An 18,762-nucleotide genomic window follows, 5' to 3' on the forward strand; every position below is an offset into this window, starting at 1 on the left:
ATCCTTCACCATTAATATGAAAATGAATCCGCTTACAGTATGTCATCATCAAGGGAATATCTAACTGCCAAACAGTTATGGACTTTCTCCAGATCTTGTTATAGAGAAAAGGTTTGAGAGTTAGTAGGTTGAGTGTAGCCTAGCATTGCCAGACCTTAGCCCACAGCGCTCTGGACGCAGCGACGGTGGCTTTGCTAAATAGTCTCAGGAAGGAACTTGTTCTGGTGGAATATTTGCACGAAGTTAGCTGTTGACCCAGTATAGTGACGTGAGCTATTTAAATGAGCTGATACATGGTTAAACCTCATTGGCTCTTACCAGTGGATCTCCGTGTGTACTTCATCCACAGCAATCCCACAGATCAGTCCCAAAACGTCCCAGTTAGAGAGGAAATGACGTAAACATATTCTTTATAAATCTTTACAATCATTCCCTGAAAGAACCAAGCAGACCTGCCTTGTTGATCCATCCAAATTTTCTTCAAAACTCGACATTGTCAGCGTGTAGCTCGCTAACTACAAGTTTGTGGTTTCCCACGGTGAACGGCAACACGCAGGGAGCAGAATGCGAGGGACATCCTGCGCTGTCCTGCAATTGTTTAATAAATGTACTTTCGTTGATCCAGACTGGGCAGAGTGCACGCACAGGTTGGTTCAATCAGCAAGTCAAGTGGATTTTATTTATACAGTGCAAAATCACAGAAGTTATTTCATTACACTTTTTTAACATGGACCCAATATTCCCCCATGAGCAAGCGCTTGGCGATTTTAAGGCAGGTAAAACCTCCCCTTAACGGGAAAAATCCTTGCGCAGAACCGGGCTCTATGTGGCTGGCCATCTGCTTTAACCAGCAAAGGGTTCAGTCAGTAAAGAAAATGGGTTACTACAGCTGATCAGCACACCACCAGCTGCTGGAGGGCAAACAGAGGATTCAGTGATCCCACTTATGTCCAGGTCCCACCTTAAGACCAATAGGCATTACCGTACAGCATATCCTCACAGGTCTCATCTGTCTGACTGTCTATCTGTCTGATCCCTGTCCACAGCCTGATTGGCTCATAAATCAGGACTGAGATGAAGGATCATGTCCATTGTAAAGGAAAATATGGATTTTGGAAATCCCAGCTCAGAAAGAAAGTATAAGACGCTAGGAAGGTTAATTTATTGCCTTGGAGTTGTTATGGCTGGTATATATGGTAAATCTATGGTCAGTCCAGCTTCCCTTTGCTTCCTGTTTGGGCAGTATGTTATTGTATCATATGTACGTTATGATATATAGAAATTCAAAGCCGTAGAAGCAACAAGTTCTCAAATATATTAATATAATAGTTTGTCTATGTTTCAGTATACTTGTACATTGAAATGTTAGTTGCAAAACATTGTACTGTAAATACTCCCAAAAAGTGTGTATTCAAATAATGACCTAGTCACAACTAATGGAAATGGTCAGCGCAAACAAATTCAGGCCAGTTGCTTATAAAAGCCAGGTAAAAAGCATTATTAGTTATTTAATAGTTATCTCTTTTTGCCATTGCTTCAAAGCCTTTGTCAATAAAACGTAACCTTCTCTGCATGTATTTCAAATTAAAAGTCAACAAATAAAGTGATGGATTGTGCCATCTAAGCTGCTTAAAGGCGTTTAACCTACTATAATGGCCTACATGGTTAATTCAGCGCCGACTCCGTCAGTACAACACAGTCCATTTTTCTTTTCTAACATAATTACTGTTTTATTCACTAATTATTTCCATTTGTTTCTACTCTGCAGTGTTTTCACCCAATACTTCAGATTTGTCCCATTTTAAAGTATATCATGATAGGGAGGAGTTATGCACTTTGAGCCACTGAAGGGCTTTGAATGTGAAACATCTGTACTGGAAGTGTGTACGGGAGCGCATAAGTGATTAATGACAAAAGTGAAAGGGAGTTGAAATAATTATTGAATAAAAACTATTAAAGAGAACAGAACTGTGAGTAGCAAAGTGGTGAGTATGACATGAATCTGCCGATTGGATCAGTGCTGTGGAAATGTACATCATACTGAATTTATTAAGACTACCACAGTAGAGGTAAATAAAGGCCCAAATCACTATTTGTACGGTATTCTGCAGGTGATGACAAATGAGATGGTACATCATCTCTGTATTCCATTGACAACTCACAGCCAAGTCACAAATTGTTGCACTGTTGTTCCCACCTGACACAGCTTGCAATGTCTCCTCTGTGCCAGCTCAGCTCAGTGCACACTGTGCAGCCAGTCTGGATGTCTCTCACTTCTGCTCAGTTTTGATCACCGTAACCAGCACCTCACAAGTTTTGTGTATTTGTAGTGAACCATCACGGTACAGGGGTCACAGTCTGTTCTGCCAGAAGCTTTTAGCTGCACGTTGTTAGCAACATGTGCCGAGGTTTGCACAACAAGTGGATTGGCGTGCGAGTCAGTCACACTTTGGTTAGCGCAAATGAAATAATGGAGCTGGAAGACCTGCCAAATGCTACCTCAGTACCCAGCAAGAGGATTTTGTCTTTGAGACTTGCAGAACCGTCTGTTTGAAATAAATAAGAAATGCATCCTTGACTCTTGGGTCAAGGGTACTTGGGTATAAACTGAACCTTGACTTTTGTGTACGGTTACACCCCTAGTCTTCTCTAAACTGAGTCACTAAGGGGTGGAGAGAGGTGCTCTGGGTGGCGGCTGAGGTTTAACACTCAGGCCACCAATGTTGTGTACAACATGGAAATATACCTTTTATGTCATATTCAATATCTCCAGGACCTAGCAGTACCCTCAGCTACTGTATGGTCATGAAGGTTGGGTCATGACCGAAAGAACTAGATTGCGGCTACAAGCTGCTGAAATGGGTTTGCTCAGGAGGGTGGCTGGCGTCTCTTAGAGATAGAAGCTCAGTCATTGTGAGGTACTCGGAGTAGAGCCACTGCTCCTTTGCGTGGAAAGGAGACCACTGAGGTGGTTCAGCATCTGTTAAGGATGCCCCCTGCGCCCCTCCTGGGGCGGTTTTGCCACGATTGTCTAGCTGGGGAAAAGGCCTCTGGGAAAGACTCCCAAGAAAGAATAGGTGGAGAGATTATATCTCCACCCTGACCGGAGTCCTTACCCCTAAGTGAAGGAGTTCAAGTACCTAGGGGTCTTGTATGCGAGTGAGGGGACAATGCAGCGGAGGTGGTATTGCATTTTCTGTACTGCACCATTGTGGCAAAAAGAGAGCTGAGCTGGAAGGCAAAAAAGATTTATTACAAACTTGAATATATTGCAAGCAGGGAGTGAACTAGATCCAAAAGTGGGGAAATGAATTTGAGAATCCAGCATTAGAGAAGGCACGCTTTATCCATGAAAGTGTATGGACTTTTCTGGGGAAATATAGTTCTAAATAGTTATTGATGTGTGTTAATTGTTTATTTTTGTTTTGCCTGATTGCCATGACTTGGAAGAACAATAAAAAAATGAATTTAAAAGTGCCACCTATGACTAAAACGGGAACGTCACGTCACAGACGTCATTTCATCACGGACAAAGTCCATAATACTCAGTTTAACTATAATGGATTATTTCCAGAGGGCAGGAAAAGTATTTGAATCCAAGCTGGAGTGAGTGCATGCCTTTAGGAGCAGCACAGAATTGCCATTTCAGCCAGTGGATTTTTTAGTGCATATATGTTTAAGAATGGACTGAATCCTGTCTGGGTCAACCGCAATACTGCAACTTGTATCAGTTAAAATGTATTACATTACATTCTTACAAAAAAAATCATATTTTTCAAAAGTCATTCAGTTTGTTTGCTTTTTCCAGATCATCAGTAATAAGGTGCTTCTTAGTTGTGTTCATGTTGGTTATTGCCTTCACAGAGTACCACAGCTTGTAGAGTTCATTGACATTGAACATTCTGCTCTAAAATGACCTTGTTGTGCTTCCTGGCATCAAGGCCCTCAACCTGTGGTTGAGTTCCTTTTGCATCATTTTTTCACCTGTCATTATTTTTTAAAGCTATCTTTTTCCTGTTGATGCAGTCCTTTACACTCTTAGTTACATAAGGCTTCTTGTTAGGGTACACTATTAATTCTTTTGGTAACCACACTGTGTTCAGTGGCCACATCAATCTCCAGATTATAAAATATGTCCCAGTTTGTGCAGAGGAAGCATCCTTTAAGTGTCTCCATGCGATCCCTATCCCATACAGTCACTGTCTTGGTCTGGGGATTACTAGTTTAAGAACAGTCTTGTAGGTAGGAGTTAGCTGGACAGTATTGTAGTCAGAATTTGACAGAGGGGGCTTTGGTTTTGCAGTGTAAGTATTTTTTATGTTTCCATAACATTTATCTAAAGCTTTCTTGTCACCAACAACAATCCAGGGAGGGATAGTTCCAGTTTGCAGTCGTTCAAATCCCCTAAAATGAAAATGGAGGTTCTGGGTATGCGTTGCAATCGTTGGTGAACACAGTCTAGTATTCTAGTTTCAGCTTTTGCCGCGTCCCCCCTGGAACATACACCGCACAGATTAAAACATTTTGAAACTCCCGAGGAAGGTAGAAGGGTCTCAGTGACGGACACAATAGTTCCATGTTAGCTGTGCATACAGTCTCCCTCCCAGTGTAGTAGCTACACCAGCTGTCATTCAGAAAGCGACAGAGCCACCCCCCTGGGCTCTTCCCTGACAGTGCTGTTCTGTTCGCCCTTCTGACAGAGAAACCCTCGAGCTTGATGAGAGAGTCTGAAATATCCTGATGGAGCCAAGTCTCTGTAAACCCCATATAGCTTGATTCCCTGTATTCCCAGCACACCTTGCTGTTGACATGGAGTTCCTCTATTTTGTTTTTCAGCAGTCTTATGTTACGGAGTATCATTCATGTACAGGGCAGCGGTGGTCTGTTTCCTCGTTGTCGGAGGCACTGCCGTATTCCCCTTCTTCTGCCTCTCCTCTGTTGTCTGCCTCTTGCCGGTTGTATTTTTACCTCCTCCAGATCAGCAGGAGGAATTGTTCCCATGAAACAAAGGAACAGCAGTGCTCCTCAGGTGGAACATAGCAAAATCTCCGCTTCCCCCAAAGAAATCAGTGCCAGAAGCAGTCCTTGTATAGGTTGCCATGGTGTTTAGCCCAGCTTACACTAGTTGCAGTCACACGACACAGACAAGTAAAAGTTAAACAATTAAAAAAACAATAAAAAAAATTATATAGTCATATATGCACCAGCAGCACTAGTCTGGGTCGCCAGTAGAGCAGGCCACCAGTCAGATGTGCTTACATTGTATTACAATATGGTGGACAACAATAAGTCCCAAGCTCTCTATTCCAAGTACAGTCAAAATTTCCATAATTTTGAAACCCAACCACAAGACTTTGCAAATGGATTCAAAAATCTAAAGGATGATCAGTCAGAAGACTCCTGAGAGATCTTATGTGTAGAAATAAGAAATAAGAGGACCGTGGAATATTAAACTGAGATGTGATTTCTGGAGGGTTGGGTATCGTTAATATCGATAAAATCAATACTTTTAAAAGTGTGCTGGTGCATGAACCAAAATATTATTTTTATATATATATATATATCCATCTATCTATCTATCTATCTATCTATCTATATATATATATGGGCTGTCAAACGATTAATTTTTTTTAATCGCTGAATTTCTATAGTTAATCGCGATTAATCGCATGTTTTATCACGTGATTAAAATTCTATTTTGCATTTCAGAACTGTTTTTAAGTACATCTTAATAATGGAAAGCAATTCTTACCAGTTTATCTTGATTGGGAATCAAATGAATGCAACGGAAGTTACTTTATAAACTTGACTTTAAGATTTGTATTAGTTTATTATTTATTTACTGTAAACAAAAGAAGAAAAAAGAAAAAAAGAAGGGTACTAAACAAGAGTCAGGAACTTGTTTACTGTTAAAGCCATGGTCAAAATTAAAGATTTAATAATAATGTAATAACTATAACAATAATTTATTTCACCAGTAAATTGCTGTTCAACGACAAAAACAACCACCAGATGAGAAAATTGTATTTTACAATTACTGTCAATGCACCACGAGGCTACCTGTTTTAAGTCTGTGTTGTTCAATACCGACAACGTTACGTACAGTACAGTGAAATAAAGTCACATTTTACACTGTTTAACGTTAGCTGTCAGCATTTTAACTGTGTTTAATCCATGGATGTATTAAGAGAACGGTTTAATCCAGCTGCTAGCTAAAGGTAGGCTAACGTTACATGCTGTCAGGTGTAGTGTAAAGTCAGGCAAAGAAATGAGGCACAGAAATGTTCGTTCTTATTTGGTCTTGTTACTACCGTTTAGGTCGGCATGTTTCGGTACCCAACCCTACTTACCAGAGTCAATATAGTGTGCAGTAACTTCTAAATCATTGTGATGACTCACTGACGTCCACTGATCACCGGTTGATGAGACAGCGTTTGCACTTTGGTTTCATCAACAGGTCGGCGAGTAGCACTCTCCAAAATAGTGCTTTGCCTGAGCCCACTAGCATCAACCTGAGTCCCGTTAACTGGACTATGCTTAGCTCGTAGCTGGTAGCTCAAGCTTGACGTGCTTCGGTGAGATTTTAATTCAGGTTTACACAATGTGCATATGGCTTTCGACTTGTCTACGAGCCGTCCGGGAGTTTTGGAAAATAAAAAGCTCCATTCAGAATTGTGATACTGCTGCATTTCTCCATCATGCCTGCAGCCTGCAGCAGGAGGATGTGTTAGGAGAAAGTATGACCGCTTGATGATAAGTAAAGGTGCGGCAAAGGGTCAAAATAGTAGCCTGTTAGGCACGACGTGAAGCTGAGTGAAGTGAAAATAAATTAATAAATGGCGGCATGCGGTTAATGCGATTTAAAAGAAATTAACGCGTTATGCTCGGCCCTTAATCGCGTCGCGATTAACGTGTTAATGCTGACAGCCCTTATATATATATATATATATATATATAGAAAAAGGAGCACAAAACGACAGTCGGCGACATTAAAGAACGGCTTGTTTATTGATAAGGCTGTTGTAGAAGTTTTCCTTGAAGCAGCAGCGTTAGTGATGTTCATAATAAAATCAAAACGAATAACGACCGTTTGAGAATTAAACCAAAGTTTGGTCTTTGAGTATTTATTTACATTTGCAAATGGAGAAAACACAGTTTCAAAGGTACACGCAGCACAACTGAAAATGTCTTTCTAACCTAAAGTCTAAACATCCAAACATCATATAGTGAAGAAACTCCGTTAAGCCACCCCTCTAAATGTATCTTTTAGTATGGCCATAGTTGAAAAGAGACATCATTAACAGTCACACCATTGTCTCACCTTCCCCTCTCCTCCGGTTCTTTTCATTAGCCTAAACATCAGTTTATCTCAGGAGACAGAAGGAGACACGGTTTGTGGCCTTCTCCACTTCGTATGCTAAAAAGTCAACAATGTGAGAAGGTTAAAACTAGTAGAACTAAATAACTCTACTGGGCTATATTTCACGGTTGCCAACTATTTCACTTGGAGTCTTTTGAATCTACACATGAAGAAGCTAAATCTTGTGGCGTTATAAAACAATCATTAAACCAATGGTTAATATCATTAAACAAATGGTTAAAATAAAATTTGCCACCACAAGGCCATATGGTCAAAATGAAATGTTTGATTAATAATGTAATAACAATGACTTATTTCACCAGTGAATTGCTGTTAAACAACAAAAACAAGCACCAGATGGGAAAAGGGTATTTTACAATAACTTTGAATGCACCACAAGACTGTCGAGTTTCAAGTGAACGCACCATATGTGTTGTTTATCTGACGTTGGCAGCCGCAGTCAGACTGTTACATCCCGCTGTTGGAATCCTCTCCAGGGAAATACAGTCACACTTTACACTGTTTAAACGTACAATATGTAACTTTCTGCCGCTAGGGGTCTCTCAACCAAAACAATGGACGGTAAAACTGGACTTTTGATGACGTTGGGAAGGTGCGTGAAATTATGGGAGTTTTTAGTGTTAAACACCTTCGCTGCCAGTTAGAATGCATCAGTTCACGGACGAGTTTACCCATTCAAGTTTATTCACGTTACGTTTAGTAACGTTTATTCATGTTATTGTAATAAAATAGCTGCAGTTTCCCCAACATAATTACGTTTTTCTTGATTAGATTTTTATTTGTAGCTAAAGCACAAAATATTTCACATATCAATGTCACCTTTTGGATGGTTTCAACACTGGGGCGGACGGGGTTTGTTGTAACGCTAGCAAGCTACTAAACGAGGCTGAGAGACGGGTGTGGGTGGGGATTGTCGGGGAAATCTCCGCGATAGCGAGCCAGGACGTTCGATGCCTGTTGTGCAGCAGCAGAACATCTCCCAGCTGCCCGGAATTATCTCCCCTTCACTTTTCAGTAATCTTAACTTTTCGTTTTGGTGCTTAACCCACCTTTTGTCGGGTTAATTTAGCTAACCGTAAAGACAGCTAAACGCGAAGGGGGGAGAAATTCGGCAGGGAGCAGATTTTCGGCACATACACCGGTAGCGCTACGGAGATGTAGCTAGCTACCGCTATGGATGGCCGCTGTTGTGACTCGGTGCTGGGTCTGATATAGTCTGTTTCCCGACGTTTAATTAAACTGCCGTTAGCGTCGTAAGCACCAGGCACTGGAGATAAGATCTGGCCGGTGGGGGTTGCTGTAATGGAAGTAGCTGGCTGATAGCTGACTGGGGGCTAACGCTAACTAGCTATATGTCCCGGGGCTGTTGTCAGCTGTCATCCCGACTGAGTCTCTGTGCGCCGGGGGAGTGAGGCAGACAGACCGGGGTGTGCTACTTTTGGCTAAATTAGCATTAGATTAATCGTCTATCTATACAGCTAACGTTAACGTTACTAGTGAAGTTATTCGTGGGTTAGCCTAGTCCTGTTAGCTGTGGTCGAAACAGTCATACTAAAAATAACTATTAGCGTGTTGAACGATGTTGTAACCTCATAATGTTACCCACAAAGCATTAGCATCAACGTTAGCACATTGTAGTAACGTTAAGCTGGCATTCTTTCAAATTTTCTCCATGCTATTTTAGAATCATGGTGAAATTATATCTAAAAACCCCTTAACTAAAAATCCCCAAAAATATTGAGTGGGTGGTCAGTGCAACTAACTGATGGCGTTACTTTTATTGAGCATGGCAGAAAATAGTCCATCCTAATAATAAAAATATGAAGTAAATTTTAGTTTCTATCACACTACTGTACTATTGTCATTGCTTTTTGAAATGACCTTATTGTTCATTTGTGTTAACAGGCGCATGACAAATGCTTGGTGTGCCTTATCATTTGATTTGAGTCTCTCAGTGATTGATGATGCTAGAGGAATAACTGTCTAATTGGGACAATTTACTGTTGAACTAATGACTCCAGCAAGACTCGCTAAGCATCCACAAACATCATTAGTGTTTGTTCATCTCCCCTAAAACCATGCATCAAATTAAGTGCATATTTCCATGGTGATGAATGTACTGTAGCTAGAAAGTCATTGTTGTATAACTTTGTCTAATGAAAGTGAGCCAAAACCTGAGCTCATATAAACAGTGAGAGTGCTCTTTCCTGGTGTCTACCTGCCAGGAGATCAGCGTGATATCCCTTTAATCAGCTTACCTGAAGCTGTTCCACTAAGCCTCCCCAGCTATTATACAGCACATCATCACCACAGCACACACAGGGGTGTCGGGCTGTACAGTAGTAGGTTTTAACAATCAGGTGATCTTATCACCTAAGATGACTTCTCACTACAGAGCACAGCAAACAGTGGGCCCTGTGTTGCTTTAGGTGTGGGGAGGCAGAATAAAAGGGAACTTTGGTCTTTTGCATCGTCATTGAGCTCAAGAACTCTTTTAGACATTAGTGTATCCTGTTGCTAAACCAAAACCAGTTTGCTGCCAATTCAGATCTGGATCAGAAGATATCACGTAACATGGTTCTTCTTCTTCATGGCTGTTGATGTCTTCATCTTTGTACTACATGTGTAATTGTTGTCTAGCTCTGTGTGTATTTTTCTTTTTATTTCTTCTTTTTGAGCGGGGCTGCTTTGGAACACAACATTTATTTCAGTGTAAACTGAAACTATTGAACTATTGTGTGTATGGTTTTCCACCAGGTTGTGCGTTTTCAAGACCTCTACAGTTTGTCACTGTTTTTTCTTTTTTACCTAAAAATAGTAATAGTAAGTCACACTCTTTATTGCTGTGGAAGTTCTCTTCTCATGCAGTAGTGTGAACTAGCAGGATAATGAAGAGACTCTAAATCTAAAGGGGCATACTGAAATGAATAAACTTATGGAATTCATTCAGAAAGCAGTGTCTGTGTGGAAGCTAAATATGGGGTTGTGCGGTAGGAAAAGCTAACAACTCTCCTGTGACATTCCCAAGTTGCCAATGACTATCTCCTTTATATTTATATAGGTGGGCAAACACATTTTTGTCTCCGTGCATGCATTGTCTTAGTCCAGCAGCGCCGCCGCTAGCTTAGCTTAGCGGAGTGAATGGAATCCTTTGTTGCCGTTAGCATGTCGTGAGTATAAGTGACCCAACAACAACAAAAACAACCTAATTACTTCTGAACGAGTACAAATAGCAGATTAAGACTAGACCATTTCCTAGGCAGATATTGATTTGGGACTATATAGGGTGGAAGCACAGCCAAAGCACTGCTACTCGGGCACAGAGACATCACGCAGCAACTCTGTGAGTACAGGTCTAATATGGGTCGGTCTATCCCCTAAAATAACCATGCGTCATGTACAGAGGTGGGTAGTAACGAGTTACATTTACTCCGTAAATTTACTTGAGTAAGTTTTTGAAAAAATTATACTTCTACGAGTAGTTTTAAATCACTATACTTTTTACTTTTACTTGAGTAGATTTGTGAAGAAGAAACTGTACTCTTACTCCGCTACATTAGGCTACAATGAGCTCGTTACTTTTCTTTTTACCTCTTTGGTATTCTACGTGTCATTTTGTAAATCAACGCTTATCAATATCACTTCCCCATCAGTCAGGACCAAGATCTGACCATAATTACACTTGTCCTTTACATAAACTGTTGTAATTAGCCTATTATTTCAGTTGCAATCCTGCCAGTGGAAGCGATCGTGAGAGCAAATAAAAAATATAAAAAACATAATTCAAACCGCCACGGCGATTGAACCCGGTATCAAGTGATCCACCTTCGTGATAAAGAAAACCCTGGGTTGAACCTAAAGTTAGCTCGTTAACCCCAAATCTTGCTTCGTAGTCCAGGCCTCTGGCCTCATAATGAAAGCATGTTCCCCTTAGTAAAAGTGCCAAACAGCAGCTCCATTACCTTGTTCTAGTTCTGCCTGCAGAGCCTGGTAAAAAAAAGTAGGTTTGGAAATTTGTGTTATTCTTATTTAATTTTATGTATTATTGTTTTATGGATTTTATTTTTTAAATACTTGAATTTACCTGGATTATTTCAATTTAAGCTATTTTGTAATTAATTAATTTTTATTTATTTTATTGATTGGATGAACTATAATTTGCCTAAAGATGATTATTTAGTATTTTTCTCCGTCTGATTGAATGCTTATGTTAAAAAATAAATCAGACGTTACTCAACAGTTACTCAGTACTCAAGTAGTTTTTTCACTGAGTACTTTTTTACTCTTACTCAAGTAATTATTTGGATGACTACTTTTTACTTTTACTTGAGTCATATTATTCTGAAGTAACAGTACTTTTACTTGAGTACAATTTTTGGCAACTCTACCCACCTCTGGTCATGTTTACAATAATCACTTTCTCAGTGGACAGCTGTTTATTGGGTCCATTCAGCGTTTTTTCCAGATGGCTTTATTGCACCAAAAAAAGGCGAGGACTGGAGGGTGGATCAGCTCTCATCCTCACGTCCTCGGGCTGTGGAGCGATCTTAACCTCCTCCTGCTGTCGTTCTATTTCCAAAGCATGCAGCTCCTTTTCTGAGAACTCTGGTTCATAGAGCTATGCTTCTGGATCGGGACTGTCTGAGAAGTCATCCTCTTCATCTCTCACAAAATCCTCCATCGCCATTCACTGTCTACTGTAGGAAAAATAGCCAGCTAATATTCACACCAGTATGTTGACAGAAGTTGGGGGTTCCAACTGGCAACAAGGGATTCCATTCACTATGCTAAGCTAAGCTAGCGGCGGCGGTGCTGGACTAAGACGATGCATGCACTATTTGCCCACCTATATAAATATAGAGCAGACTGTGAATAACCCTTTTTCAACAAACAGTGGCGTATTCCTTCAAGTAAATTCTGGAATAGTGGTTTATTTACCACAACTGCAGGAGTTACCTGACCCTTTCTATTTCTGCTGTTCCTTGGTTAATGCTCAATACTTCTTCCGTGTTTCTGTCATCTTGATAAATTCAATATAATGTACATTTCCACAGCACTAATTTAGTCCGTAATACTTACAGATTACCAAAGTGGTTTTTGGTTTAGAAGCCTTTAGATTTGGTGACTCAGTTAAAGTCATCCCCCGCTGCATGTACGGTCCAGAGGTCGCGAGAGTGGAGCACAGATGCGGCGTATCGGAAACGCTGACCAATCAGAGACAGGCACTCCAACAGAGTGTGAGAGGGTGAATACAGGTGCAGCAGCCATGGTTAGGATGAGAAAAATAGTGTTTTTGAACATTAAAGCATGTAAACATGTTCTAGTAGAATCACAAGATACAAGTATGAAGCTGAAAATAGAATAGAATAGGTCACCTTCATCATTAACCATTGAAATGAAAATCTTTAAGTCAAAATTAAGATTTTTGAATGTTACAAACTCCAACACAAAACTGTGTTCAAATGCTTTAAGTAATTATTTAATACAGACATGAAAATCACTTACCTTTCGGTGAAATTCGCTGTTTTGAAACCAAAATAGGTGACCTACGTGAATCGTGTAGATTCGATGAGAAAATGTTGGGGGGGGGGTTGTAAGTACTCGGTCCTGGTGAAGTGCGGTGCCGGTGTGGCAAAGTTTATCAAACTTGGAGCATGTAGATACCATAGAGGTAGGCAGCTTTAGTTGAGAAAGGAGTCAAAACAAATGGCGCTGGGCATGAATAGAGGACAAGAAGAAAATGGTGGAGACGGGAAGCCGTTTAGCACTTGGTGTCTCAAATTGAGGGAGCCGGGTGCTTGCTTCTGCAGCGCATGTTTTGGACGGCAGCAGTGGTTGTATATCTATGAGCAGCGGTAAGACAGTGCTTGCTAGTCATTAGATGCTAATCACAAAGCTTTGGTCCGTGCACTTGGTCATACGAGTACGTTACCGGCAACGACCGTTGCGACTGCGCCTTTACTGACCGACCGTGATACAAACAATACGTGTGTGCACGTTCATAGCAGAACATGATTATTCATTAACGATAGCCAGTGTGTAAAATCTATCTGAAGCCCAAACTGCCTTGACAAAGCTGTCTGTTTGAAATCAGCATGGCCGTTATTTAAACATAACGGCCTTGCCCAAGAGTTTAGACGTCTAGCTATATGAAAAGATAAACAATGCGACGTTTTTAATAAATGTAAATAAAGCAGCTAATATCAACAGGGATAAAATCTTCAATGTACTAATTCGCTTTTTTGATGATGACCTGGCCAAAGTAGTACATTTTAGTTTTCACAATGATTCATTGTAGGATTATGATATTATTGCAATATGTAAATCCACATTGACTCTTTATTTAACATATGGTTGGAAGAAGTAAAAATGTATCCAAAACTTTTGTCTTTAAAACTTATGACTTTTATTATTGTGTAATGTCAGAAGGACTTTAACTGTTTTGCCAGTCAAATTAACTTTTAATGAGTGCATATTGAAATATTACACTGTTGGTTGGCAAAAAATGCATCTCAAAATGCATCAGATTGATGCTTTAAAATATGGAATTTTTAAAATTTTCTTCCGGGGGAGCATGCCCCCAGACCCCCCTAGAGAGGTAATAGCCTTCTCACCTTTTTCACCCCTGACCCGTTTTCATGCCTGTTAATAAATTAAAAACTTTCAACATAATACCCAGTAACAGAGAGTCAGATGGTGTTGTGGGGGGGGACATTAAGACTGTGTGTGAGACCGAAGTAGAGGGACAGACACAGAGCTGTAGCCAAGCCAAAGTACAACACTTTTAACTTCATTATCTCGGTTATCATATCTGTTATCAGGCAAATAAAGCGCAGATACAGATCATCTTCAAACTGACAAAAAACGGACCGATAATCGGCCCTATTCACAATGTATATATTCTATACATGTCCTTTTAGTTGTGCATTTTGAATGATTTAGTGCTGTCTAAAGGATTATCATACACCTTGTCCCTCTCATGTCTCTCTGCAGTGTATTCTGTCTCAGCCTAAGTTCTGGGCTGTAGAAGTCTCTGCGCTTTGCCTCCGGACCAAACTGGAGAAAGGGAGTTCCCGATGTGTGGAGAGAGCCATGATGCAAACCCAGGTAAGATGGTTTCTATATTCATCACGATGCCAACCTGGCCTGGGAGCTAGATGAATCTGTTTGATTTGCTCTGGCAGATATGTCCAGCCCCCATTCGATAAGTCAAACTACTCTAAATTCCAATTCATTGGATACTCAGCAATACAAGTATGAAGTAGATCAGATGAACACTTGTCAAGATATGTAACGGACACACACACAGAAGGTCCTTGATTCATAGTCAGATAATAATGTATAAACAATCTACAACTGTTCATCAGATGTGCAATAGAGTCAGAAAAATATGTTCTAAAAAGCAGATTTCTCTTTCCAAACAACCCTAAGCGCAAACAAATCCATGTCATTTTCTTAGACGTACTTTATGTAGTTGGAGCGCTTTCCTATGAAAGGTTCAGGCTTATTGAACAAATAAAACACACTCCATGTGTTTGTGTCAATACCAACAAAAATATCCCGTCAAATGAAATACACCATACATCAGCATAATGCTGTATGCAGTATGGTTTGACTAATGGTTAATCCCAAGCTATAGTGCGTAGTGTTTGTCGCCTCCATAAGGAATTCTAAGTAATTAAAACAACACTGTCGGAGCATGCACATGATTATTTCTCTTGTGAAAACATTTTTGTGAGATAAATTATGAGTGTGAAAATAAACTTGACACCTTGATTTGTGACTTTCTGTTTTATGCTGATGGTGTCTCAGCTGTCTCAAACTCTTTAGTTACCCTGGGTCACCTAACCACTCCCCAGGGAAGAAATATCAGTATCCCAGCAGAATCAATCTCTGACAGCAAGTCACAAAACAAAATGTAATGTCATATCCATTTAGTATTTACATTGTCTTTGATATTCATGAGAGTTACTACAACTTTTGCCAGACCGCAGTGGAGTGTCATCTGACAAGGTTGGCCAATCAAATACAAGAAGCAAACATTGCTGGTAGATTCCTTTGTAACATGAACGCTGTATTACTACTCTTAACCTCCCAATCATCACAACAACAGATTGTGATGATTGGATGTCTAACCTGCACCTGAGGCAACACACCTTCACCACTACAGCCCCATGCATTGTTTAAACCCAAAAAGCAGGTCGGTTTTTTGTTTAAATGCTCCCGACATTCCTGACTATTGTTCACATCAGTCTCTACATTTTAAACTGAGAGGATCATCTTTTATTTGAATCTGTTGAAAAGCTGAAAACAGATTTTTGAAAATGAGCCTGAATTTGAAAATCAGCTTATTGTTTAGTTTATCCCAATGTATAGAAAAACTGGGATATTACTTGGATGATTGTTCAGTGGTAGGGTTTGTCTTTAATGAACCGTGTGTGCTACACCGCCCTCCCCGTCTGTGGGCTACATAACAAGCATTAACCCACCCAGCTGCAGAAAGTCATCTTGTGTTTTCCTCTGCCAGGCGATAGTAGACCACTTTGAAGACAAGAACTGTCCCGTGACCGAGAGGCTGAAGGGGTTCTACTTCTGCCAAGCACCCCCCAGATGGGCTGTCCAGGTAGAAAAGCCTTTTTTTTTCTTTTTCTTTTTTAATAAACCAATGTATCTCTCACAATGACTTGCTGAACATCAGCATGCTAACATGCTCATAATGACAGCATTAACATGCTCATGTTTATGAGCAGAGTCCAAAATTAACAAGCACCTAATGTAAGTTTTGGAGGGCTATCTGCCACACTGGCTGGCGGTTGAATGTTAGTATCCTACCAAAACACATATCTAATGGTTAGAGCGCTGTATCTGTCCTCTGCTGCCAGTTTAACCCTCGCACACAAAATATATAGTTATTGACAAATAAACTTGACTACAGCTTAAATAATGTCTCTTTATGATAAATAGTTTAAGTATTGTGTTTTTAAATGTTTTGGTGTTATTAGTTTAATAGATTATCTTTTTATAGTTCCCGTATATATAAAAGAAAATCTCGCTAAATTGTGAAGAAATTACTTATTTGATTTTGGGTTGCAGGGAAAAACATTTCAATTAAGAACTCAGACTACAGACTCCAAATCCAGCATTTTTACTGCGTCACTTAGAATTTCCCAGAAAGTCCCATATTTGTATTTGCTAATATTTATCTTACCTATTAGCTGTTATTTAATGAAAACAATGTTGTTCTTCTTTAAGTTTGTATTCATTATCAATGAAATGTACTAAAACAAATGTATGTGACATAAAAAGGCAATTTATTATTTTGGCCTGTAACAAAATATGCTTAGTTAAGTGTGGTCTTAGTTTAGCATGTTAGCATTCTAACCTTTGCGTATTGGCACTACAGAACATAACATTCAGCTGAGGCTAATGGGAATGTCAGTAGTTTAAACCAAAGTATTTGGCTGACAGAGAAAGTGTCAAACTCATGGTGGGTCAGGTGAAAAGTCAGAAGAGTAGGATACGTCATCTGGGAACCATGGCTGTCTGGGCACGTCTGTGCTGCGTTCAGGTTTTGTTCCGTCCTCTGCCACGCGTCATACCACACCGGGGACGTCTCGGAGTGGAGCGTCTTGCTGCTTGACTCGCAGATTTTATTGTCTCTACAAGTGCTTTACATATCAAACGCGTATTTATTAGCTAGTATCTACCTCCCACTCCGAGCTCTCCTGCAGTTAAACTCCATGGAATAAACTGGAATGTACACAGCGCAGCAAACCTGGTGGAAAATAGGGGTTAGAGGTAATGTCAGTGGCGTTCATCCTCTCCAACAACTGTTAGTTGGTCTGTCCAACACTTTGGTCCAACCAGCCAGCATCCTCGAAGATGATACATGCAGAAGACATGGAAATAATCAGCAGCATTGTTCTTGTGTTGCAGGACTATATAGTTAGTTAGCTAGTTGGCCCTAGTATCATTAGAAGACATGCATAGCGCTGTTTAGGTGTTTACTAGCTGCTAGCACTAGCATTAAACTCTGATGATATAGTGATGATAATTCTATCTCTATTCCCACACAGTCACTGTTCTGTTCCTTACTGGGAACTTTCTAATTGTATCTGTAACCCAACAAAATAAAGTAGTTAGCTAATGCTATGTTACCTATTTGCCTTCAAAGTAATGCTAGATCACTATACCCATGTAAGTGGGAAGCTAGTTAGCCAGCTTGCTAATGTTAGCGGCTTACATTAGAACTGTTTAATCTATTTCTTTGCTTAAAGACACATCCCTCCAAACTCTTTGGATGCAGAGTGTCTCTCTTACTACTGCTCTGTGCACACGGCTACAACATGTGGAGAAATCCAAAGCTTAACAGACCTGCTGTGAGTAGTTACAGTTTCTAAGCTTTGATTGGACAATCCCTCTTGGGTCAGTTGCAGTCTCAGTCTGACTTGCCTTCAGTTAGAAAATGTTCATTTTCAGTTTTTGGTATAATCCCAAGAATTGCTCTTTGTGCATAAGGTGACAGCTCTGAAGCAACATGGGACATGGGATGTATAAAGGTTTCAGAGAGCTGTAGCAAATTGCACTAATGACATTGCGTGCCACATTTGCTATACAACAAAGCATCATTAGATCTTTGAAGACAAACATGAGACATTCTAGCAGGGTAGGGGGAATAGAATAAAAAAGAGGAAGTAGTAAAAGCTGTAATGGAAAGATGTAGACTTGTCCAATAGATTGAAGGAGGGGGAGTGTTGGAGAGAGGGAGAGATATCAGGTGGGGAAAAGACATCACCCAGTAATAACTAATAACAGCAATAAAGCCGGAATTGAAGAGTCCATATTGCTGCCTGAGGACATGAAAGCGGGTGGAGGCGGATGATTGCAGCAGGAGCTGTGATGCTTTTTTTACACTGGAAAACCATGACCTGTCATGATGTGACAGAGCACTGAAGGTCTATTTATGGTTGGGGGTGGGATTTTTTTTCTCTGTGTGTGTGTTGTACTTTATTTTCATGAAATACTATTTCTTTTAAACGCCATTGGAGTGAAGGCATTTTCTATGTTACATACTGTTGGTTTAGCACATTTCAGGCCTGTAACTCCACAACACAGTGAAAAATATGTTACATAACTGCTGACTAGGCAGCCATTTATTTTACAGTACTGTAGTCATTATTTCATTTAGTCATTATGTTTAGACACTAGTGATGTTGGTCAGTCCGCAGCTTTGGTCCACACTGTGATATCTCAACAAATATTGAATGGATTGCCGTGAAATATTGTATAGACTTTCCGGGTTTATAAACGCCTGACTTTTGGGTGAAAATCTGGATCCAGGTATAATTTATAACTACAGACCGGGCACCTGGGTAACTCAC

The 18,762-nt window shown here is 40.1% G+C and overlaps 1 protein-coding gene across 2 annotated transcripts in view; it reads left to right on the forward strand.

The window, feature by feature from the left end:
• ttc27 (tetratricopeptide repeat domain 27) overlaps window positions 1-18,762 on the forward strand; it is a 128,121-nt gene that overhangs the window by 81,663 nt on the left and 27,696 nt on the right. For both annotated transcript variants that reach the window (XM_028603661.1, XM_028603662.1), the window contains exons 10-11: window positions 14,375-14,488; window positions 15,909-16,004. In XM_028603661.1, the coding sequence (XP_028459462.1) occupies window positions 14,375-14,488; window positions 15,909-16,004 (210 nt within the window). The remainder of the gene's footprint in view (window positions 1-14,374; window positions 14,489-15,908; window positions 16,005-18,762) is intronic.

This window comes from Perca flavescens, chromosome 17, assembly GCF_004354835.1.
Source record: "Perca flavescens isolate YP-PL-M2 chromosome 17, PFLA_1.0, whole genome shotgun sequence".
Lineage (NCBI taxonomy): Eukaryota > Metazoa > Chordata > Actinopteri > Perciformes > Percidae > Perca > Perca flavescens.